The sequence below is a fragment of the Lepidochelys olivacea genome (assembly GCF_965140295.1).
Source record: "Lepidochelys olivacea isolate rLepOli2 genome assembly, chromosome: 20".
In the NCBI taxonomy this organism is placed as follows: Eukaryota; Metazoa; Chordata; order Testudines; family Cheloniidae; genus Lepidochelys; species Lepidochelys olivacea.
This window is the reverse complement of record NC_140430.1, coordinates 17,451,293-17,469,732: the sequence shown is the minus strand read 5'-3', so window position 1 is coordinate 17,469,732 and position 18,440 is coordinate 17,451,293. Positions and strand designations below refer to the sequence as shown.

The window sequence follows — 18,440 nt, the reverse complement described above, 5'->3', positions numbered from 1 at the left end:
TGGCAGCTCCTTTTAATTTCTAAGAAGTGTCCTCGTTTTTGTGTAGTTCCCCTTTTTAAAGTTAAACATTACTGTAGTGGGATTTTTTGGTATTATCCCCCCTACAAGGATGTTAGATTTAACCACTTTATGGTCACTATTACCAAGCAGTTCAGATATAGTTACCTCTTGGACCAGATCCTGTGATCCACTTAAGACTAAATCAAGAATTACCTCTCCCCTTGTGGGTTTCCAGGACCAGCTGCTCCAGGAAGCAGTCATTTATGCTGCTAGAAATGTTCTCTATATCACACTTTAAGGGGACATTTACCCAGTCAATATGAGGCTAGTTGAAGTCACCCATTATTACTGAACTTTCTGCTTTTGTAGCCTTTCAAACCTCCCTGAACATTTCACAATCATTGTCACTCAGTCTCCTCCTTAAGACCAGACTCCTTTCCTCTAAAGTCCTGTCCTGTACGGTCTTGAGTTCTTATTTTTTAAAGCCAGATTCTCCTCTCATTTTACACCCTGCAAAATCTGGAGCAACTCCCTCATCTCCAGCAGTTACCCCAGATTAAGAAAGCAGGGCTTTAAACTAGGTTCACTGGGGGAAGGAGACCAAAGCCCTGAGTTAAGTGGGGAAGTGGGATACCAGGAGGAAGCACGAGCAGTAGTGCATGAGAGGGGAGGGCTCCTGCCTCATACTGAGAAAGAGGGGCGATCAGCGGGTTATACACAAATGCACGAAGCCTGGGAAACAAGCAGGGAGAACTGGAAGTCCTGGCCAAGTCAATGAATTATGATGTGATTGGAATAACAGAGACTTGGTGGGATAACTCACATGATTGGAGTACTGTCATGGATGGATATAAGCTGTTCAGGAAAGACAAGCAGGGCAGAAAATGTGCGGGAGTTGCACTATATGTAAGAGGGCAGTATGACTGCTCAGAGCTCAAGTATGAAACTGCAGAAAAACCTGAGAGTCTCTGAATTAAGTTTAGGAGTGTGAGCAACAAGGGTGATGTCGTGGTGGGAGTCTGCTATCGACCACCGAACCAGGGGGATGAGGTGGACAAGGCTTTCTTCCAGCAACTTGCAGAAGTTACTAGATCGCAGGCCCTGGTTCTCATGGGAGACTTCAATCACCCTGATATCTGCTGGGAGAGCAATACAGCGGTGCACAGACAATCCAGGAAATTTTTGGAAAATGTAGGGGACAATTTCCTGGTGCAAGTACTGGAGGAACCAACTAGGGGCAGAGCTCTTCTTGACCGGCTGCTCACAAACCGGGAAGAATTAGTAGGGGAAGCAAAAGTGGATGGGAACTTGGAAGGCAGTGACCACGAGATGATCGAGTTCAGGATCCTGACACTAGGAAGAAAGGAAAGCAACAGAATACGGACCCTGGACTTCAGAAAAGCAGACTTTGACTCCCTCAGGGAAATTGATGGGCAAGATCCCCTGGGAGAATAACATGAGGGGGAAAGGAGTCCAGGAGACCTGGCTGTATTTTAAAGAATCCTTATTGAGGTTACAAGGACAAACCATCCCGACATGTAGAAAGAATAGTAAATATGGCAGGCGACCAGCTTGGCTGAACAGTGAAATCCTTTCTGATCTTAAACACAAAAAAGAAGCTTACAAGAAGTGGAAGATTGGACAAATGACCAGGGATGAGTATATAAATATTGCTCGGGCATGCAGGAGTGAAATCAGGAAGGCCAAATCACACCTGGAGTTGCAGCTAGCAAGAGATTTTAAGAGTACCAAGAAGGGTTTCTTCAGGTATGTTAGCAACAAGAAGAAAGTCAAGGAAAGTGTAGGCCCCTTACTGAAGGAGGGAGGGAACCTAGTGACAGAGGAAGTGGAAAAAGCTAATGTTCTCAATGCTTTTTTTGCCTCTGTCTTCACAAACAAGGTCAGCTCCCAGACTACTGCACTGGGCAGCACAGCATGGGGAGGAGGTGACCAGCCCTCTGTGGAGAAAGAAGTGGTTCGGGACTATTTAGAAAAGATGGACGTGCACAAATCCATGGGGCCGGATGCGTTGCATCCAAGAGTGCTAAAGGAGTTGGCGGATGTGATTGCAGAGCCATTGGCCATTATCTTTGAAAACTCATGCAATCGGGGGAAGTCCCGGACGACTGGAAAAAGGCTAATGTAGTGCCCATCTTTAAAAAAGGGAAGAAGGAGGATCCTGGGAACTACAGGCCAGTCAGCCTCACCTCAGTCCCTGGAAAAATCATGAAGCAGGTCCTTAAGGAATCTATTCTGAAGCACTTAGAGGAGAGGAACGTGATCAGGAACAGTCGGCATGGATTCACCAAGGGCAAGTCATGCCTGACTAATCTAATTGCCTTCTATGACGAGATAACTGGTTCTGTGGATGAAGGGAAAGCAGTGGACGTGTTGTTCCTTGACTTTAGCAAAGCTTTTGACACTGTCTCCCACAGTATTCTTGCCAGCAAGTTAAAGATGTATGGGCTGGATGAATGGACTATAAGGTGGATAGAAGAAAGCTGACTAGATTGTCGTGCTCAACGGGTAGTGATCAATGGCTCCATGTCTAGTTAGCAGCTGGTATCAAGTGGAGTGCCCCAAGGGTCGGTCCTGGGGCCGGTTTTGTTCAATATATTCATAAATGATCTGGAGGATGGTGTGGATTGCACCCTCAGCAAGTTTGCAGATGACACTAAACTGGGAGGAGAGGAAGATATGCTAGAGGGTAGGGACAGGTTACAGAGGGACCTAGGCAAATTGGAGGATTGGACCAAAAGAAATCTGATGAGGTTCAACAAGGACAAGTGCAGAGTCCTGCACTTAGGACGGAAGAATCCAATGCACCACTACAGACTAGGGACCGAATGGCTAAGCAGCATTGCTGCAGAAAAGGACCTAGGGGTTACAGTGGACGAAAAGCTGGATATGAGTCAACAGTGTGCCTTTGTTGCCAAGAAGGCCAATGGCATTTTGGGATGTATAAGTAGGGGCACTGCCAGCAGATGGAGGGATGTGATTGTTCCCCTCTATTCGACACTGGTGAGGCCTCATCTGGAGTCCTGTGTCCAGCTTTGGGCCCCACACTACAAGAAGGATGTGGAAAAATTGGAAAGAGTCCAGCGGAGGGCAACAAAAATAATTAGGGGACTGGAACACATGACTTATGAGGAGAGGCTGAGGGAACCGAGGATGTTTAGTCTTCAGAAGAGAAGAATGAGGGGTGATTTGATAGCTGCTTTCAACTACCTGAAAGGGGGTTCCAAAGAGGATGGCTCTAGACTGTTCTCAATGGTAGCAGATGACAGAACAAGGAGTAATGGTCTCAAGTTGCAGTGGGGGAGGTTTAGGTTGGATATTAGGAAAAACTTTTTCACTAGGAGGGTGGTGAAACACTGGAATGCGTTACCTAGGGAGGTGGTGGAATCTCCTTCCTTAGAAGTTTTTAAGGTCAGTCTTGACAAAGCCCTGGCTGGGATGATTTAATTGGGGATCAGTCCTGCTTTGAGCAGGGGTTTGGACTAGATGACCTCCTGAGGCCCCTTCCAACCCTGATATTCTATGATTCTATGAATTTGGCCCTCAGATTTGCAATGCATCTTTGTAGCTGCACAAAACATCATGTGCAAAGTTTACAGGACCACAAGCCAGAGTTCAGCACCCAAGGTGCTCCCAGCTCCATGTGCCGAGTGCTTTTGAAAACCAGGCCCCTTATTTTGGTGCCTGAACTAAAGCTTGGCTTTTTTTAAAAAAAATATATCTGGCTCCAAATAAATCATTAATCCAACCCCGTAAATTGTCCTGCGGTTATTGCAACCGACAGCAGAGCTTGATTTTGCATGAAGTGACGTGGCAGTGGCATCTCTTTAATACTGTGCTGTATGATGTTTATTTCATAGCCGTGCTGGCTCTCCAGTTATAGCAAGCAACAGGTGTTTGTCTTGGCAGAGCTTGGGAGCTTCGCTTGGGAGCATGACTCTGCAGAGGGCAGCAATAATGGAAACCCCGGCACAAGCCTTAGCCAGAGACATTTTCCAGCAAGAGGGTCTTTCTGAGCAATCACATAACTGATTGTGGAAAGAGTCCTGAAATCCATGGTAAACAGGGGGTGGGGAGACATCTATGTACTTATCTGGCCCTGTTACTATGGTACCCAAGGATCTCACAATCTTCAATTTATTTATCCTCACAGTCCCCCTGTGAGGCAGGGCAGTGCCATTATCCGCATTATACAGATGGGGAACTCAGACACAGAGAGACTAAGTGACTTGTCCAAGGTCATGCAGAAAGTCAGCTGCAGAGCAGGGAAATGAAACGGGGTCTCCAAAGTTCTTGGCTAGCACCTGGACCACCGATGCTCAAGATTATTTCAGTGGGCACCATGACAGGGCAAGACAAAAGGGTGCCTGCCTCACCAACTGGACTCTGCTGACAGGAGAGGACTGGCTCAAGGACACTTGCAGAAGTGGGGGGCCTCATGTGAGCGAGAGCAGCAGGTTAACATATAACAGGCTTTTGGGGAGGATGCATTCCTGATATGCACATGAGCTCAGCCAGTCAGTTGTCAATTTCACCAGCCAGCAGCTCCTTCACGGGATATGGAAACCAGAACAAGATGGAGCCAGCAGAGATGGGCCCTGGAATAGGGGGCAGGCCTGGTGTTTGGGGCGACACTGTGCTCAGAGGCTTTGTAAGATGTCAGAATCCAGGTGTGACTGTATTTTGGTATTAGGCAGCTGTGTCCACTCCCCAGCTTCAACCGCATCCTGCTTTCTATGGAGCTGCTGATCCCAAGCGGTGCAGACAGCCAAAAGCACGATTAAGTTGCAACATTAAAAAAAAAAACCCAGGCCTGTCTCTACAGTTTATATAAATGCTTATCAAGCTGGGCTCCTGTTTCAGGAGGGCTTTTACTGCTAAATACCATGCTAAGCCAGGGCAGGATAGGACCTAACTGAAAATAGAATAAATCAAAAAACATCTGTTCGGCATCAAAGAGCCAACAGCACCCTCTTGCGTACACACGAATGCCCTAGTGCAAAAGAGACTCCAACACCCTCATCCGGATCTGAGGAGTAATTACACGCTAACCGTCCCTTCACATCACTGGAGTAGCAGCACCACTAGAGGCAAGGCAGAGATCTGTACGACAGCACCAGCCAAGAATAAGCCCCCCACTGTGGTAGGCACTCTACAGCAGGGGTCTCAAACTCAAATTTACCTTAGGGCAAGTGCCAGTCCTCAAATCCTCTCAGCGGGCCAATATCATCGCTGAAGGTGGTGTTCAGAAAAGAAAACGTTTATATTGTATTTTTTATTTCAAATTTCTTAGAAATAATAAAACTGTCATACAACTTTATACAATTCTTCACCTGCCATGGCTGACTCTGCCCGGCAACTAGTGATGGTATCTCTGTCCCTCTCCGCTAGCCAATGGGAGCTGCACTTGCGTCTCCCCGCCACGGGCCACAGTGGGGAGGTTCTCGGGCTGCAGCTGGCCTGCGGGCCGGGACTTTGAGACCCCTGTTCTACAGACACAAACGAGAGACAACCCCTGGCCTGGAGCACTTAGGAAACAGCCATTGACACAAGGCCCAACATTTTAAATATGATAACAAGCTTTTATATATACACACACGGAAACATTTTCTTTTAAAGCGCAAACAACTGTTTTAAGAATGCACGTCGCCAGTGGTGTTTGCAAGCCAGCCATGGCTACTAGCCACCCGAAGGTGAAAAGGACTGTATGAACAACAAACTGATTTAAATCACTTTTGCTGTCTGAGCAGCAAGAAATGCAGAGGAAACAGAATAGTGACAAGTGCAATTTAATAAACTGTTCCGGGGAAGTAATAACAAGGAAAAGACCTTTCTGTTTATAGCACCTATTTAAAAAAAAAAAAAAACAATGGAGAGAGTGGCCCTTTGATTTGCCCAATTCAAGACCTCTCTGCTAGGAACAAGCACCTGAAGTTTACCAAACCCCTGCTGGCAGGTTTACTCACAATGCACCCTCCTCCTCTGCCAGCAGTACGAGTGTCTGCAAGTATCAGGGGGTCACCGTGTTAGTCTGTATCCACAAAAACAACAAGGAGTCCGGTGGCACCTTAAAGATGAACAGATTTATTTGCTCAAATAAATCTGTTAGTCTTTAAGGTGCCACCGGACTCCTTGTTGTTAGTGTCTGCAAGAGGATTAGAGATGAAGCGTGGACAGGAGCAGAGCACTGAGGGCAACCACAGAAAGGGAGGTCACTTGATCTTTATTTGCTGTGAGGCAATAGCATTAAAGAACAGCATCAGCTGAAGAGATGTAAGCCAGACTAAATAAACGTGTTCGGCTGTGGGCACCATGCCCACCTGCTCCATCAGACCGATATCCACCCATGAACAGGGCACTGATATTTACAAGCACCCTGCTCCTTTTAGATTTCCAAGAAGCACATGGGGATCACAAATCAACCCAGAACCCTGCATTTGCCAAGGTGGGTTCCCATCCATTGTGCATCGCTCCTCTCCCTAAGGAGCTGATCAATATTTTGGATACAGGAGGAATGGGGAATTTAAGAGTTAGTTTTTAGAGCAGGAGTTTTGGACAATCCCACCCCAAAAACTCCAACCAAATTCTATTAATACTTGGCACTTAGAGGGGCTTTACATCTTGGGATCGCAGCACACTTTACAAAGGTCAGTACTGTTACCCCCATTTAACAGATGGGTAAATGGAGGCAAGGAGACAGTGAAATGACTGGCACATAAGGTGTCAGTGGCAAAGCCAGTCTCCTGACTCCCAGTCTGGTGCCTGATCTCAAATTCCATACTGATCTGCAGAGTTTCTGACTGGCTACACTAACAATAGGACAGAGATGCTGGTTGAAGTTTCTGGGAGACGTAATACCAGTTGTGAGTTTGTCCTGAAATGTCTCATCACTCTACTGCATTCCTAGGGCCACTTACCACATTAGTTCTAGCCTCATCAATGGCTCTCCATGAGCAGTGGCATTGCACTGGCTTTTGAAGTTGCATCCCAGTGCAACCCACAAGCAGGTTAATCCTTCAGCAGCATTAGCAGGAGCTGCCGGATGCAGAGCAGCTAGGGGAGAGGCTTCAAAGAAGCACTTCCATCAAGAAATCCCAGAACTATTATGTTCCAGCCACAGAAAAGATTAAAATTGCCTCCTCCAGAGCATTCTTCAAGGTGACCAGAGAAGAGAGGGGAAATGTGTGTTCCCTTTGTTTCTCTGGGATGTAGACACTGAAGGGGGCTGTGTCAGGTTTTAATATTACAAGTTAGGTCATGTCTACTAAGAAGTGGGGAACTGGGCAGATGAGGACACCACACATACCAAAAAAGAGAATCCCAACTGACTAATAGGGGCAGTGATTTTTATTCTGCCTGTTGGTCTCTTAACACCCTCACACAGCAGCAAAAATAGATTCAATGTTTGAAAGACCCTTTGCTTCTTTTATTTGGAGTAGAGTTAGACACCCAATTCCACAATTAATAATTTGGCATCTTAAACAGTTTTTCTTTCTTTAAAAGATTTTTAAAACCCTTGCTGTACCCTGAACGTTGCCTTAGGGGAGGAGTTGTTCAAGGAATACAAAGGCTAAGGGGCCATCAGTTGTTTGTTAAAGTGACACTGTTTGACAGTTGTTTGCACACTCTGATTCATCCAGGACTTTAATTCCCAGGCTGCTCAGCAAAGAAAGTCCTTGCGGGAAGCTCCAAGATTCCCAGTATCCAGGCACTGGACCTTGGCATGCTGGGGAGTTTAAACTTAGCTATCTAACTGATGACTCCAAAGACCGTGGAGGTCAGTATCTGTTACCACAGCTCATCAGATGTATATATGTTATATACTGGATATGCTGTCCTCCTGGAAGTGTACTGTCCCACCTAATTTTTGGTCCTCTATAATGCATTGCTACATTCAAGCCTAGTAACAAGTGCTTTATGTTGTTTGCAAGCCGAGATCCACAGACCATCAGCTTTCAAATGAGATTTGATACAACACTTCTTTCCGCCTCTAGCTGGTCATGAGGCATTAACCTTGGAAGTCACATCATTCTGATTACCCCCTCTTGCTCCTCCCCCCCACTACTTGACTCCCATACACTTTGACAGCCTTACCACAACAGCCATTACTTTACACTGTCTCAAAGAGGTGAAGCCAGCAGTACATTAGTATGCAGAAGTGGGAGATAATGCATTGATTGTTAGTCCAGAAGACTGGAAATATTAGCTGGTAAAGTAACGCAGGCAGCTTCACCTCTATAATTCCTTGGAGGTAGATCCAACTGTGCCGTGGGTCTGATGTGCCCAACTGACAGCCTCCCTGTCCTGAAGAGCTTGTTTTCTAAAGGCACAAGATAAAACACAGACCAGGCAGAGTTTCATAGTTTCAGGCCAGAAGGGACCACTAGATCATCCAGTCTGACCTGGAGAGCACAGGCTATTCCATTTCACCCAGATACCACAATACTGAGCCCAATGATTTCAATTAGACCAAAGCACTTCAGTCCTCAGGAGACCAAGAGAGACCAAAGTGCCTGTGATGGCAGCAAACTGATTAGGTGAGATAGGCCCAGCTGACCTAGCAGACGATCCAGCATGAAGAGGAGTCTCCCATCAAAAGGCTCACAAGGGGGCTACAGAGCCAACTAAAGCTCAAGTGTGCATGCATAACAACCCTCCCAAGGCTCAATGGGCCATCTCCCCTCCTGCAGACCTAACAAGCAACCCCACACACCCAGTTCTCACCCCCTCCCTATGGTTCACAGCAGCAACAAGACGCTACTGGTACAAGAAACAGGACATTCAGCGGAGATGCATTAGTTTTTACACACACACACACACACCCCTGGCCAAGGTGGGAAGTCTCCCCATCATGGGTGCCTTTGGGTGGGAAAACCTCATTTCCATTTACAAGTCTTCCTAACAATTAGGTTACATTTTGAGCTCTCTTGGCACGAAAAAGGGCTAGAGACATTTTAAGAAAATGAAAAGCTTAAGTGTTCTCCAGCAGGCACTGAATGATCTGGACCAAGGTTGGCGAACAGCGATCTATTGAAAGCTGCACACTCAAGAGTAAGAGCTTACTAATCCCCTGAAAGTAGATTTTAAATCAACTCAATTGATTTGGTCACTAGGTCTCATTGAAGGGAGTCCAGCAAGCCAAATTGTGTCTCTTCTGCTTTTTGCTAGAAAGTGGTGCAAAAACATTAAGACTTCTTGAACTCTGAAATGGAAACACCATCCAATTCACCGCCAGTCTGGTAGAAAAGTTATACTTAACGTCACATTGACCTCATACAGTAAGTTACTTGGTAGATTTTAATGGCAAGGCCAAAAATGCAAAGTCAGCTGCAACTTTAATTATGGAGCAATTACCACGCCTCTGTCATATTGCTCCACCCTTAGCAATAACAGGAGAGAGAGAGAGAACACTTATTGCAAAATCTAAGCTAGCCTGGGGGATCCCTTTATGCCATTTATACACAGGCAGCATGAGATGTGCCAAAGTGTCACCCTGAAGAAGGAAGCAAGATTCAATATATTTCAAGAGTCTCACCAGTAACCAGCGATACAGATTGTTTTACTGACTACCCAGTACAAGTCCTCACAAATGGACCATTATGGAAGCTCTTCTCCCTCTCCACACATCCCCTCTGCTCCAAGCAACCACAGAACATTATTTCTATTGTGGCAGGACCTCACAGCCTTAGTCCTCCCAGACCAGGACCCAATTGTACTAGGTGCTGCACAAACACAGAACTAAAAGATCCAAAGAGCTCACAATAACCCCGCAAGTTCCACATCTCAGGGAAGCTCAAAGTTTGCCTCTCTTACAAAAAAGTTAGTTTGAGCTGGTGTTTCAGAGGTTTCATTACCTAACTGGCTTCTGTGGGTTTCCCTGATCCTCCCAGCACAGCCATGTGCTCAGTAAGAACAAGAGTAAAGGAACCTTGAGGTTTTTAAATACAAAATTGTTAATGAAGCACGTTTAGTGCTACTGTAAATGTGCCCTGAACAGGAGTGGCAGAGCAAGCTTCCCTCTCCTGGAAATATCCTCAGCCTTTATTTGAGATGAGAAGGGAAGTCAGTTTTCTGCAGCTGATTTGAATTATTTTGGGGACTTTCTCTAGCCTGTGTTCTACAGGAAAGCAGACTAGATGATCACAGTGGCCCCTTCAGACCTCGGAATCTGTAAATCATTGCTGTCTGTTGAGGCTGTCAGCTAAGGCACCAGTTAGTGTCCGTATGGGGGTCAGTGACATGGATGCCTGACTCATGGGAACTGGACTGTAACCCAACAAATTGTTTCACACACAGGTCACTGAAAGCCAATAAGACAGTAAATAAGATTTTTTTCACTCACTACCAACCAGGGTTGAATTTAAACCAGCCACCTAGGAGCACAAGACTCCATATTCCATTATCACTCCCCTACTGAATGTTCTGCTAGCGGTAACGTGCAGGTGGGAGAGTCGCTTACTCCTACTGACAGGGAGAACAAGACTCACTAGTCTAGAACAGTGACAAGCATTTTCAGGGCTGCAGAGCAATGAGGAGCTCCCGTGGTATCTTTAGAGGCCCTGGTCCGATTAGTCAGATCACATGCCACACCCAATCCAAGCAGCCTTTCCAAGATTTCTCCCAACTCCTCCGTGGTGGGAGTAAAATCAGGGCTTAGAAACTAGAGGCTGACACTGTAAATACATGAGATACAGCGACAGAGAGGGTGCCTCAGGCGATTTCTCCCTTGGTGTGGAATCCTTCCGTTGGAAGACTATGTGCCAAAGGTCCCTGCACGTCCCCCTTCCATATTTGCTGGGCTCCGTGGTGCCCACTAACATAGGTTGGGAGCCACATAAAAAGGTGTTTAGTGGCAATCCCACTGAGACAATCTACAGTCTGAGGACACAAGCCAGTATTCCTGAACTAGTTCCTTGGGGTGAGCAGAATGTGATGCACAGGTACCTGTTTTCTGAACTGCAAATACAGCTGTCTTTTGGGGGAGTCCTCCTTGTCAGGGAAATCCCAGAACCCCAGGTTTTGGGGAACAAATGGTTCTTCCCTTTTCTATGCTCAGGGAGGTGATCCAAAGGGCAGAGAGCTATGATAAGGCAGTAAGACAAGCAAAGAAAGAACTGTCCACACTGGTGCAGACCTTTGTCCCCTCTAGCAGCCCAGACTGCTAGGAGCAGCACAAATCCTACACCTCTTTATGTAGCTTTTAATTTTCACCATGTGGTTGTCATCTCACCCCTAGGTGTGCCTACAGTTTTCAACTACCTGTATCCTTATTAGTACAACTGCCAGGGATCATTAATAGCCATAAAAGGTTCAGCTGCCATTTTCTATAGAGGTAAATAGATGGTGTTAAGACCACAGCTGACATGAGCTGACCTGCATAAGATAACCAGCTCTGACCTTGTCAGCGAATCAGGAAGAGCATGTCCACGCACACACATCTGTCCTTGAGGGTGGGAAGAGTCAGGAGTACAATGTTCAGTTTGCAGGATAGTCTGTCGCACTCCAGATTCTCCTCCCAGATCAAAAGAGCACATGTGGGAGTTATTAAATCTTCCCCTACTTCATGCCCTGCATTCAACATTCTGGTTGGACAATTTGCCAAGTGAAGCATTTGGCAAACTGCTGAACTTGCTGAGAGAGCTGTACTTACAGCCAATATTAATAGCCCTGCATATCTGGGTATATATCTGTTTACAAGACAGGTGCAAGGATTGCTGTGACCTCCTCTCCCCATAGCTGTCCAAGCTGATTTCAGCAGCTTCTCTTTACAGGCTTAATTAGTTTTCTAGGTTGGTGGGTAGTCTGCACACTCACTCCAAAAATGTCACTCTGAAAGCAGAGGACTTCAGAACTTTCAAACAATTAAGGAAAGAATAAAAATCATTTTACATTCATATAAGCAGCTTTTATTCGGAAGGAAGACGCCCCAAAGCACTTATACTATATTCATCCAGAACCACTGAAATGCAACCATTTCTGGCCGTGGGAGGGGAAATTTTTGATCAAAGCCAATGGGCCATGCCCACCTTTTATGAAGACTGCCATAGGATATTTGGCATTCATGGTAATTACAGTAAAAGTCTGTTCACATTTCACCAGAAATAACCCCATGAGCAGAAATCTCCTTCTAGAGACCGCAGCAGTGCTTGGACTTGAAATCATTACACAAACCCACTCCTCTTCCTTTCTAATTGAAGGGGGCGGAGGGGAGGTAGGGCACAGGGTTGAGACACCAGATGGTTCAAGGGAACATAAGCAGGAATCCAGCCCAACAGAGATGGTGAGTTACCATCTGACGTGTCCACAAGACCCGAAACAGCCACAGAGTCCAAATCCTCCTCTACACTGGCCAGGGAAGATACTGGGGGTACGCTGAGGCTGCCAGTTCTGCCCCTGCTCAGGGGTCAGAGGCGCCCAGCGTTGTCAAGCCAGCACTAAATTCCGCACACGCAGAGGATGGTTCCGAGGGCGACAAGTGCCTTGTTAGTGAGTTAGCTGGCAGTGAATGAAAAGAGGCTGCTCAGGCAGCGGTGGAGCCAGCACGACCCGGTGACTCTGGGGATGCCCCTGCTGGGGGAAGGGACGTGCAGAGAGGGGCACGTGCATGCAAGCTGCTGGAGCTGGCACCTGCAACAGTCAAGGGCAGGCAGGTCTGGAAGGACGGGCGGGTGGGGGGGGGGGTATCTGCCCCCCAACCCAGCAGCCCCCCCCTTGCTTGCGATATAAATCCACCCAGCTCATGCGCACCCAGGCCCTTGTCCACCATGTGCGCATGCGTGCTCTCACCCTCCCACCCACATCATTCGCTGAGCGCATGTGCCCTTCGCCCGCTCGTCCAGAGATCAGGCATGCGCATGCGCACTCTCACCTCTCCGTCACATTTTTCGCGCTTTACGCGTCCGTTCCCCCGCCCACTCATCCCACGCGTGCGCACGAGCGCCGCCTGGCTGGTCTTGCGCATGCGCAGTGGGCGCCCACCGCTTCTCAGGGCGGAGCCTGTGGGACCGGTTCTCTCGCCGCCGGGCTGAGTGAGGGCCCGCAGAGGGGGGCCCCTGCGTTCGAGCGTTGCGGGGCTGGGGCTACGGCCGCCGCCGCCGCCTCCTCACCTCATAGTGCTTCATAGTTCCTCCCGCTCCAACCGCCGCTGCTACCGCCGCTGCCTGGCACCCGCTCCCCTCACGTGACTCGTCCCCACTCTCACCTGGGGGGCGGGGTCCGACCAGTCGGAACGGCCAATTGTAGGAGCCAGGCCGCCGAGAGCCAGACAATCAGAGCTCGGGGGGCTCCACGTCCCGCCCCTCCGCTTGCGAGCCCGCCCCAAGCGTCCCCATGGAAACTGAAGCGCGTGACAAGGCTCCGGCCAATCGGAAGCCAGCTTGGTGGACGGGAATGACGGAACGGCGCGCCAATCCCCTCAGAGCTTTGCCCGCCTGGAGCCAATCAAGACACAAGGCGCGGAGGCCATAACACGGAAGGGTCCGCTACGCAGCCACGTGGCTGTGGAATAGCCTTTGTCTCTGCCTGCCAGCGTGCGCCTGGCCCCGGCCCCGGTGTGCCGCTTTCCTGGTGACTGGTCCCTCTGGCCAGGGGGCCCCGCAGCCGGTCCGAGTGGGCCGGAAAGGCCTGGGCAGGGTTTGGGGGAGAGGGGGCCGGGAGGGCATTGGCAGGGTTTGGGGGTCTGGGGGGAACTGGCAGGACTCGGGGGGGAGGGCTGGAAGGGCACAGGGAGGGTTTGTGGGGGAGGGCATTGGCAGAGTTTGGGGGACATGGGGGGAACTGGCAGGACTCGCGGGGGGGGGGGGCTAGAAGGGCACAGGGAGGGTTTGTGGGAGAGGGGGCCGGGAGGGCATTGGCAGGGTTTGGGGGTCTGGGGGGAACTGGCAGGACTCGGGGGGTTGGGGAGGGCTGGAAGGGCACAGGGAGGGTTTGTGGGGGAGGGGCCGGGAGGGCATTGGCAGGGTTTGGGGGTCTGGGGGGAACTGGCAGGACTCGGGGGGGAGGGCTGGAAGGGCACAGGGAGGGTTTGTGGGGGAGGGCATTGGCAGAGTTTGGGGGACATGGGGGGGAACTGGCAGGACTGTGGGGGGGGGCCCGGAAGGGTACAGGGAGGGTTTGTGGGAGAGGGGGCCGGGAGGGCATTGGCAGGGTTTGGGGGATCTGGGGGGAACTGGCAGGACTCGGGGGGTTGGGGAGGGCTAGAAGGGCACAGGGAGGGTTTGTGGGAGAGGGGGCCGGGAGGACATTGGCAGGGTTTGGGGGACCTGGGGGAAACTGGCAGGACTGGGGGCGTGGGAGGGCGGGAAGGGCAGAGGGAGGGTTTGTGGGGGAGGGGGCCAGAAGGGCATTGGCAGGGTTTGGGGGACATGGGGGGGGGGAACTGGCGGGAGGGAGGGCCAGAAGGTCACAGGGAGGGTTTGTGTGGGAGGGGCCTGGAAAGCATGGGAAGGGTTTAGGGAGGGAATGGCATGAGTCTGGGAACCAGGACCTCGTTCCTTCCTGCTATTGTTTGTGCCAGCACTAAGTCACCTGCTGATCTGTGCTCTCGCAGGGCGTAGCCAGCTGTAGGGACACCCTGAGACTCCGCTACCCGCTGGGCACAGCGGGTGGGGAAGGTACAGAGGAAGCAGCACCAGGCAAAGAAATCCAGGTGGATAAAAATCAATGATTTTTTTTATTTAAATTGTATGTTTTTGATAAAATGCTTTTTGAGGAAAAAAACTATCTAAAGATAGATACATTATAGCTCAAATATATCTCATCATGGAACAGGGATTATAAATTCTATAGTATGAGATAATATATTCATGTAATGTTTAAGAACAGTTTTGTAAATGAGTTCCAATAGTTATGAGGTTCCAGGGGCTTCTGTATAGATTATTCAGGTTATTCTTTCTATCTACCTAATGGGACTCAGTGCTCAGTCTAGAAGATGCCATCAGAGATGCTTAATTTTACAGTTCTCAAACTGGATTTGTGTCTCCAGAGATAACATGCTTGTTAACAGCAAACATTGTTTTAAAATAAATAATATATAGAGGTGAGAAATAACAGACATCAGCCCTATTGTTCCTCTGCAAATTTGTGTACACAGAGTCAATCCCTTACCTCTCTCTTAAAGTGCAAAGTTTCAAAAAGTTCAATGAATAAAAGATTGTTGGGGTCGGAATAGATCTGGCCAAGGAGAAGTCGAGATAAATGCAAGGGAGGGACAGGCAATAGAAACAAAAGTGAAACTGAGCAGCATATTCCAGAAGTCTTGAGGTCTTTCTGAGTGTAGCCTTCATTAATTTGAGATCTACCATACCATTCTCTCGCTAGAAGGGGGAAAACCTATAATGGCAGCAGGCCGTTAAAGAGGCCCAGTTTGGGAATAAGAACCATTCAAGAAATGTTTGCTGATGATGTTTTAAAGAAAGTCACACCAGTGAACTGGTGGAAGTCACTTAAGCACTTGGATTCAGAGACTGTTGAAGTGATCATCTCACTTTAACAGCAGTAGCTTCTGTTGGTGTAGAAAGAATATTTTCTTGCTTAGGACTAATTCATTCCAAACTGAGAAATCGTTTGGGACCTGAAAAAGCAGGAAAGTTTGTTTTTTCTTTTTGATTATGAACAAACAGGAAATAAAGGTGAAGACAACTGAGTTGGCTGCAGAAACCAATATTTTAAGTTTCTCATGTTGACCTGGCTGACATAGTCTATTAAATGAAATATTTAAAAACACAAAAACAAAAATTAAACTATTTTAGTTAAGAACAATTTTAACAAAAACAAACCTAATTTTAACAAAAACAAACCTGATTTTAAAAAACGTGAATGTTTAACTAAATTCAAAAATTCATATGCTTTTTTTGTTAAAATATTATATGTTTGCTGTTGAAGAAAAAAATCCAGAATACATAACGTTGTTTTAGTTAAATAAAACAATTTAAATGTCTGTCTGGTGATGTTCTCCTCCTAATACAGCATGGCAAGAAAATCCTCCACATATTAATGATTAACCTGTTGAACTGGAGATAGTTCACCGCCCAATGACTTCATAAATATCTGCTTCTATTACCTTTGGTACATGAAATAGCCAAACAATCATTCATTTTCTGATATAGCTGTAAAACTAATCTAAAGTTTTCAAAATAAGTCCCTTAAATATGTATCGTGTGTACCTTCTAAAAATGAAACCTACACCTAGCTCTGAGTTGTGAAGAATATGTATTAAGGTTATAACAACCAACAAGAATGCACTTTTGTGTAGAAATCTATGATTAAATCAAGTTTTCCTGACTCGTGATTTAAATCAAATCCACCCTGAAAGAGATGCACCAAGGCAGCCTGGTGACTCATATGGGTGCAGGCTGGGAGCGTCTGGAGGGAATTACCATGTGAGAGGCAGCCAGCGCCTTCTGGAAGCTTAGGGGAAGTGGGCAAGGATCCCAACATCCCTCCTGCCGGTGGAAGCCCCAGTAGTGGAAGGAAGGGTTCAGAGTACCCAGTGTGAGCCCCACCTGGTTAACCTTGTCCTAAATCCAACTCCTAAAAGGAGGCAGGACTGGGCCCACCTCCTCAACCAGCCCTATGCCCTTGCTGCAGCTGTGCCAGGTGTTTGCGCTTGGCCAAGTGTTGCCTCCCTCTCCTGCCCTAGGCCTGCAGCGAAGGCCTAACCCTGTGTTTGGAGCATCCCACAAATGGATGTGGTCCCATGTGCAGGACCGAACTTGCTGGTTATTCATGCTCCTATCTATGCCTGCCCAGGCCCCCCGAGCTTCAGCTAACTCCAGCTTGTTGGGGGCTGTCACGGATAGGGCGAGGGCTGCTGAGCCAGCTCCGCTTATTGCAGGAACATCTGGAAGGCAATGAGCTAGAAGGGGGTTACCCAATCTAGTTCTACACTAACCCCTAAGGAATTTCACTTGCTCAGGTTCTGGCTGAGATCCTATGATCAACCCAGATTTTTTGGGGAGGTGGAGGACAGGAGAAAGGCGGATGAATGTAGTAACATATGCGTGGGTTTTACATTTACTGTCTTTCTAAAGACTAGCCTGTTGATTTTTTAAATCCATGGTCTGCAGTTTGGGTGCTTGCTCTTCGCTGCTGAACTTCAAAACTCCCTCCCTCCTGTGACAGCCGGAGAAAACAAGGCATATGCTCTTACGTTTCACAGCACCTGTCATCTGAGTGGCTCCCAGGATGCTTTGCAGAAGTCACCAAAATGCAGCCACCTCTCAGTGAGGGCCACAACAGCTGTTTAAAAGTGCACAGCAACAACACAAGTAGTGACGAGTAGTCTCTCCCTGTGAAACCACAGGAGGAAACTGAGAGTGGTGGGACGGAAATAGGCTTGTTGGAAACTGGCGAAGACAGCGGTTAACAGCCCAAGTCTTGGGCGTTAACTATAAACAGGATGGCAGGATGTGAGGTTTCCAGCAGCCCAGCACCTCCTACTGCCCATCAGATCCCTTTATTCACCACAGCCAGAAGAGGTCTGTCCCCATCCAGACCTGGCCTACCCCCTTTCGTGCCTAGGATCATGGCATGATATGAAAATCTCTACATTCTTTACAGTCAGAGCCTTGGGAGGATTAGATTTTTGTTGGTAAATGGCAATTTCACCAGACGCACAACCCTACAAAAAATATTTCCATTGCTAATAACTGAAATTGGCAGAGGGGCAAAGTAAGACAAATGCTGCTTGAGAATTTATTAGAGGCAAAAGCCAGTGATTTAGACTTCTGAATTAGGCTTCTTACAAATGACTAGCGAATGACTAGTAAAAGCAGGTATTGTGTGTTGACTTAAGGCTGCTGTCTTTGTGTATTTTGGCATGTGGTGGTGACAATTTGTGTTTTAACCATATATACAGCTTTCACTTTTTGAATCTCCGTGTCGACTGGCATTAGATAATTGTCTGACCTCCCCATAATTTCTCACAACTGTGAAAATTAATTGATGAAAGTCTAAAAAAATGCTTAAAAATAAACATCAGTATTTTCCATCTAAATTATATAGAAATCCAATTCTGTCAAGCTTCCATTGTCAGCATGACTGTTTGGCTGCGACTCAGGGGAGAAGCTGATGCGCTCCTCTGCCTGAGCGAATGTGGTTTTCTCTCCGCAGCAATGGTGCCGGTGGAAAGTCAGCACCTTCCCGGGTTTATCTTGCGCTACAGTTTTTATTAATTAAACGAACCACTGCCCTAGTGAGCTGCAAAACGTTTGTCTAGTTTAGCTGCTCCGGCACTCCCAAGACTGCGCCTCGGTGACTCACGCCACGCAATGGGATTACAAAATGGAATAATGCTCGGCTCTTTTATAATAACCCCTTACCGGCAAGGCTCCAAAATGGCCTTTCAATCTGTTAGTCAGCGTCACAAACGCCCCAGTTGTATTCATGGGGAAACCGAGGCACAGAGTGGCGACATGTCTTCC

At 47.8% G+C, this 18,440-nt stretch overlaps 1 protein-coding gene and 1 long non-coding RNA gene across 4 annotated transcripts in view; one reads left to right on the top strand and one right to left on the bottom strand.

The window, feature by feature from the left end:
- Positions 1–13,286, bottom strand: part of TECR (trans-2,3-enoyl-CoA reductase) — a 48,905-nt gene extending 35,619 nt beyond the window's left edge. Inside the window, exon 1 of one of the 2 annotated variants that reach the window (XM_084609798.1) lies at positions 13,125–13,286. In XM_084609798.1, the coding sequence (XP_084465924.1) occupies positions 13,125–13,139 (15 nt within the window). In that variant the 5' untranslated portion in view covers positions 13,140–13,286. The other variant, XM_084609797.1, reaches the window with a different exon arrangement.
- Positions 13,287–13,478: 192 nt separating this feature from the next.
- LOC311510825 lies at positions 13,479–17,975 on the top strand. Of its 2 annotated transcripts, none has more exons than XR_014709148.1 (3): positions 13,479–13,584; positions 14,567–14,665; positions 17,085–17,975. It is a non-coding gene; the product is annotated as an uncharacterized lncRNA (long non-coding RNA). The 2 variants fall into 2 exon arrangements; XR_014709149.1 differs by having other exon boundaries at positions 13,492–13,620.
- Positions 17,976–18,440: the final 465 nt, after the last annotated feature.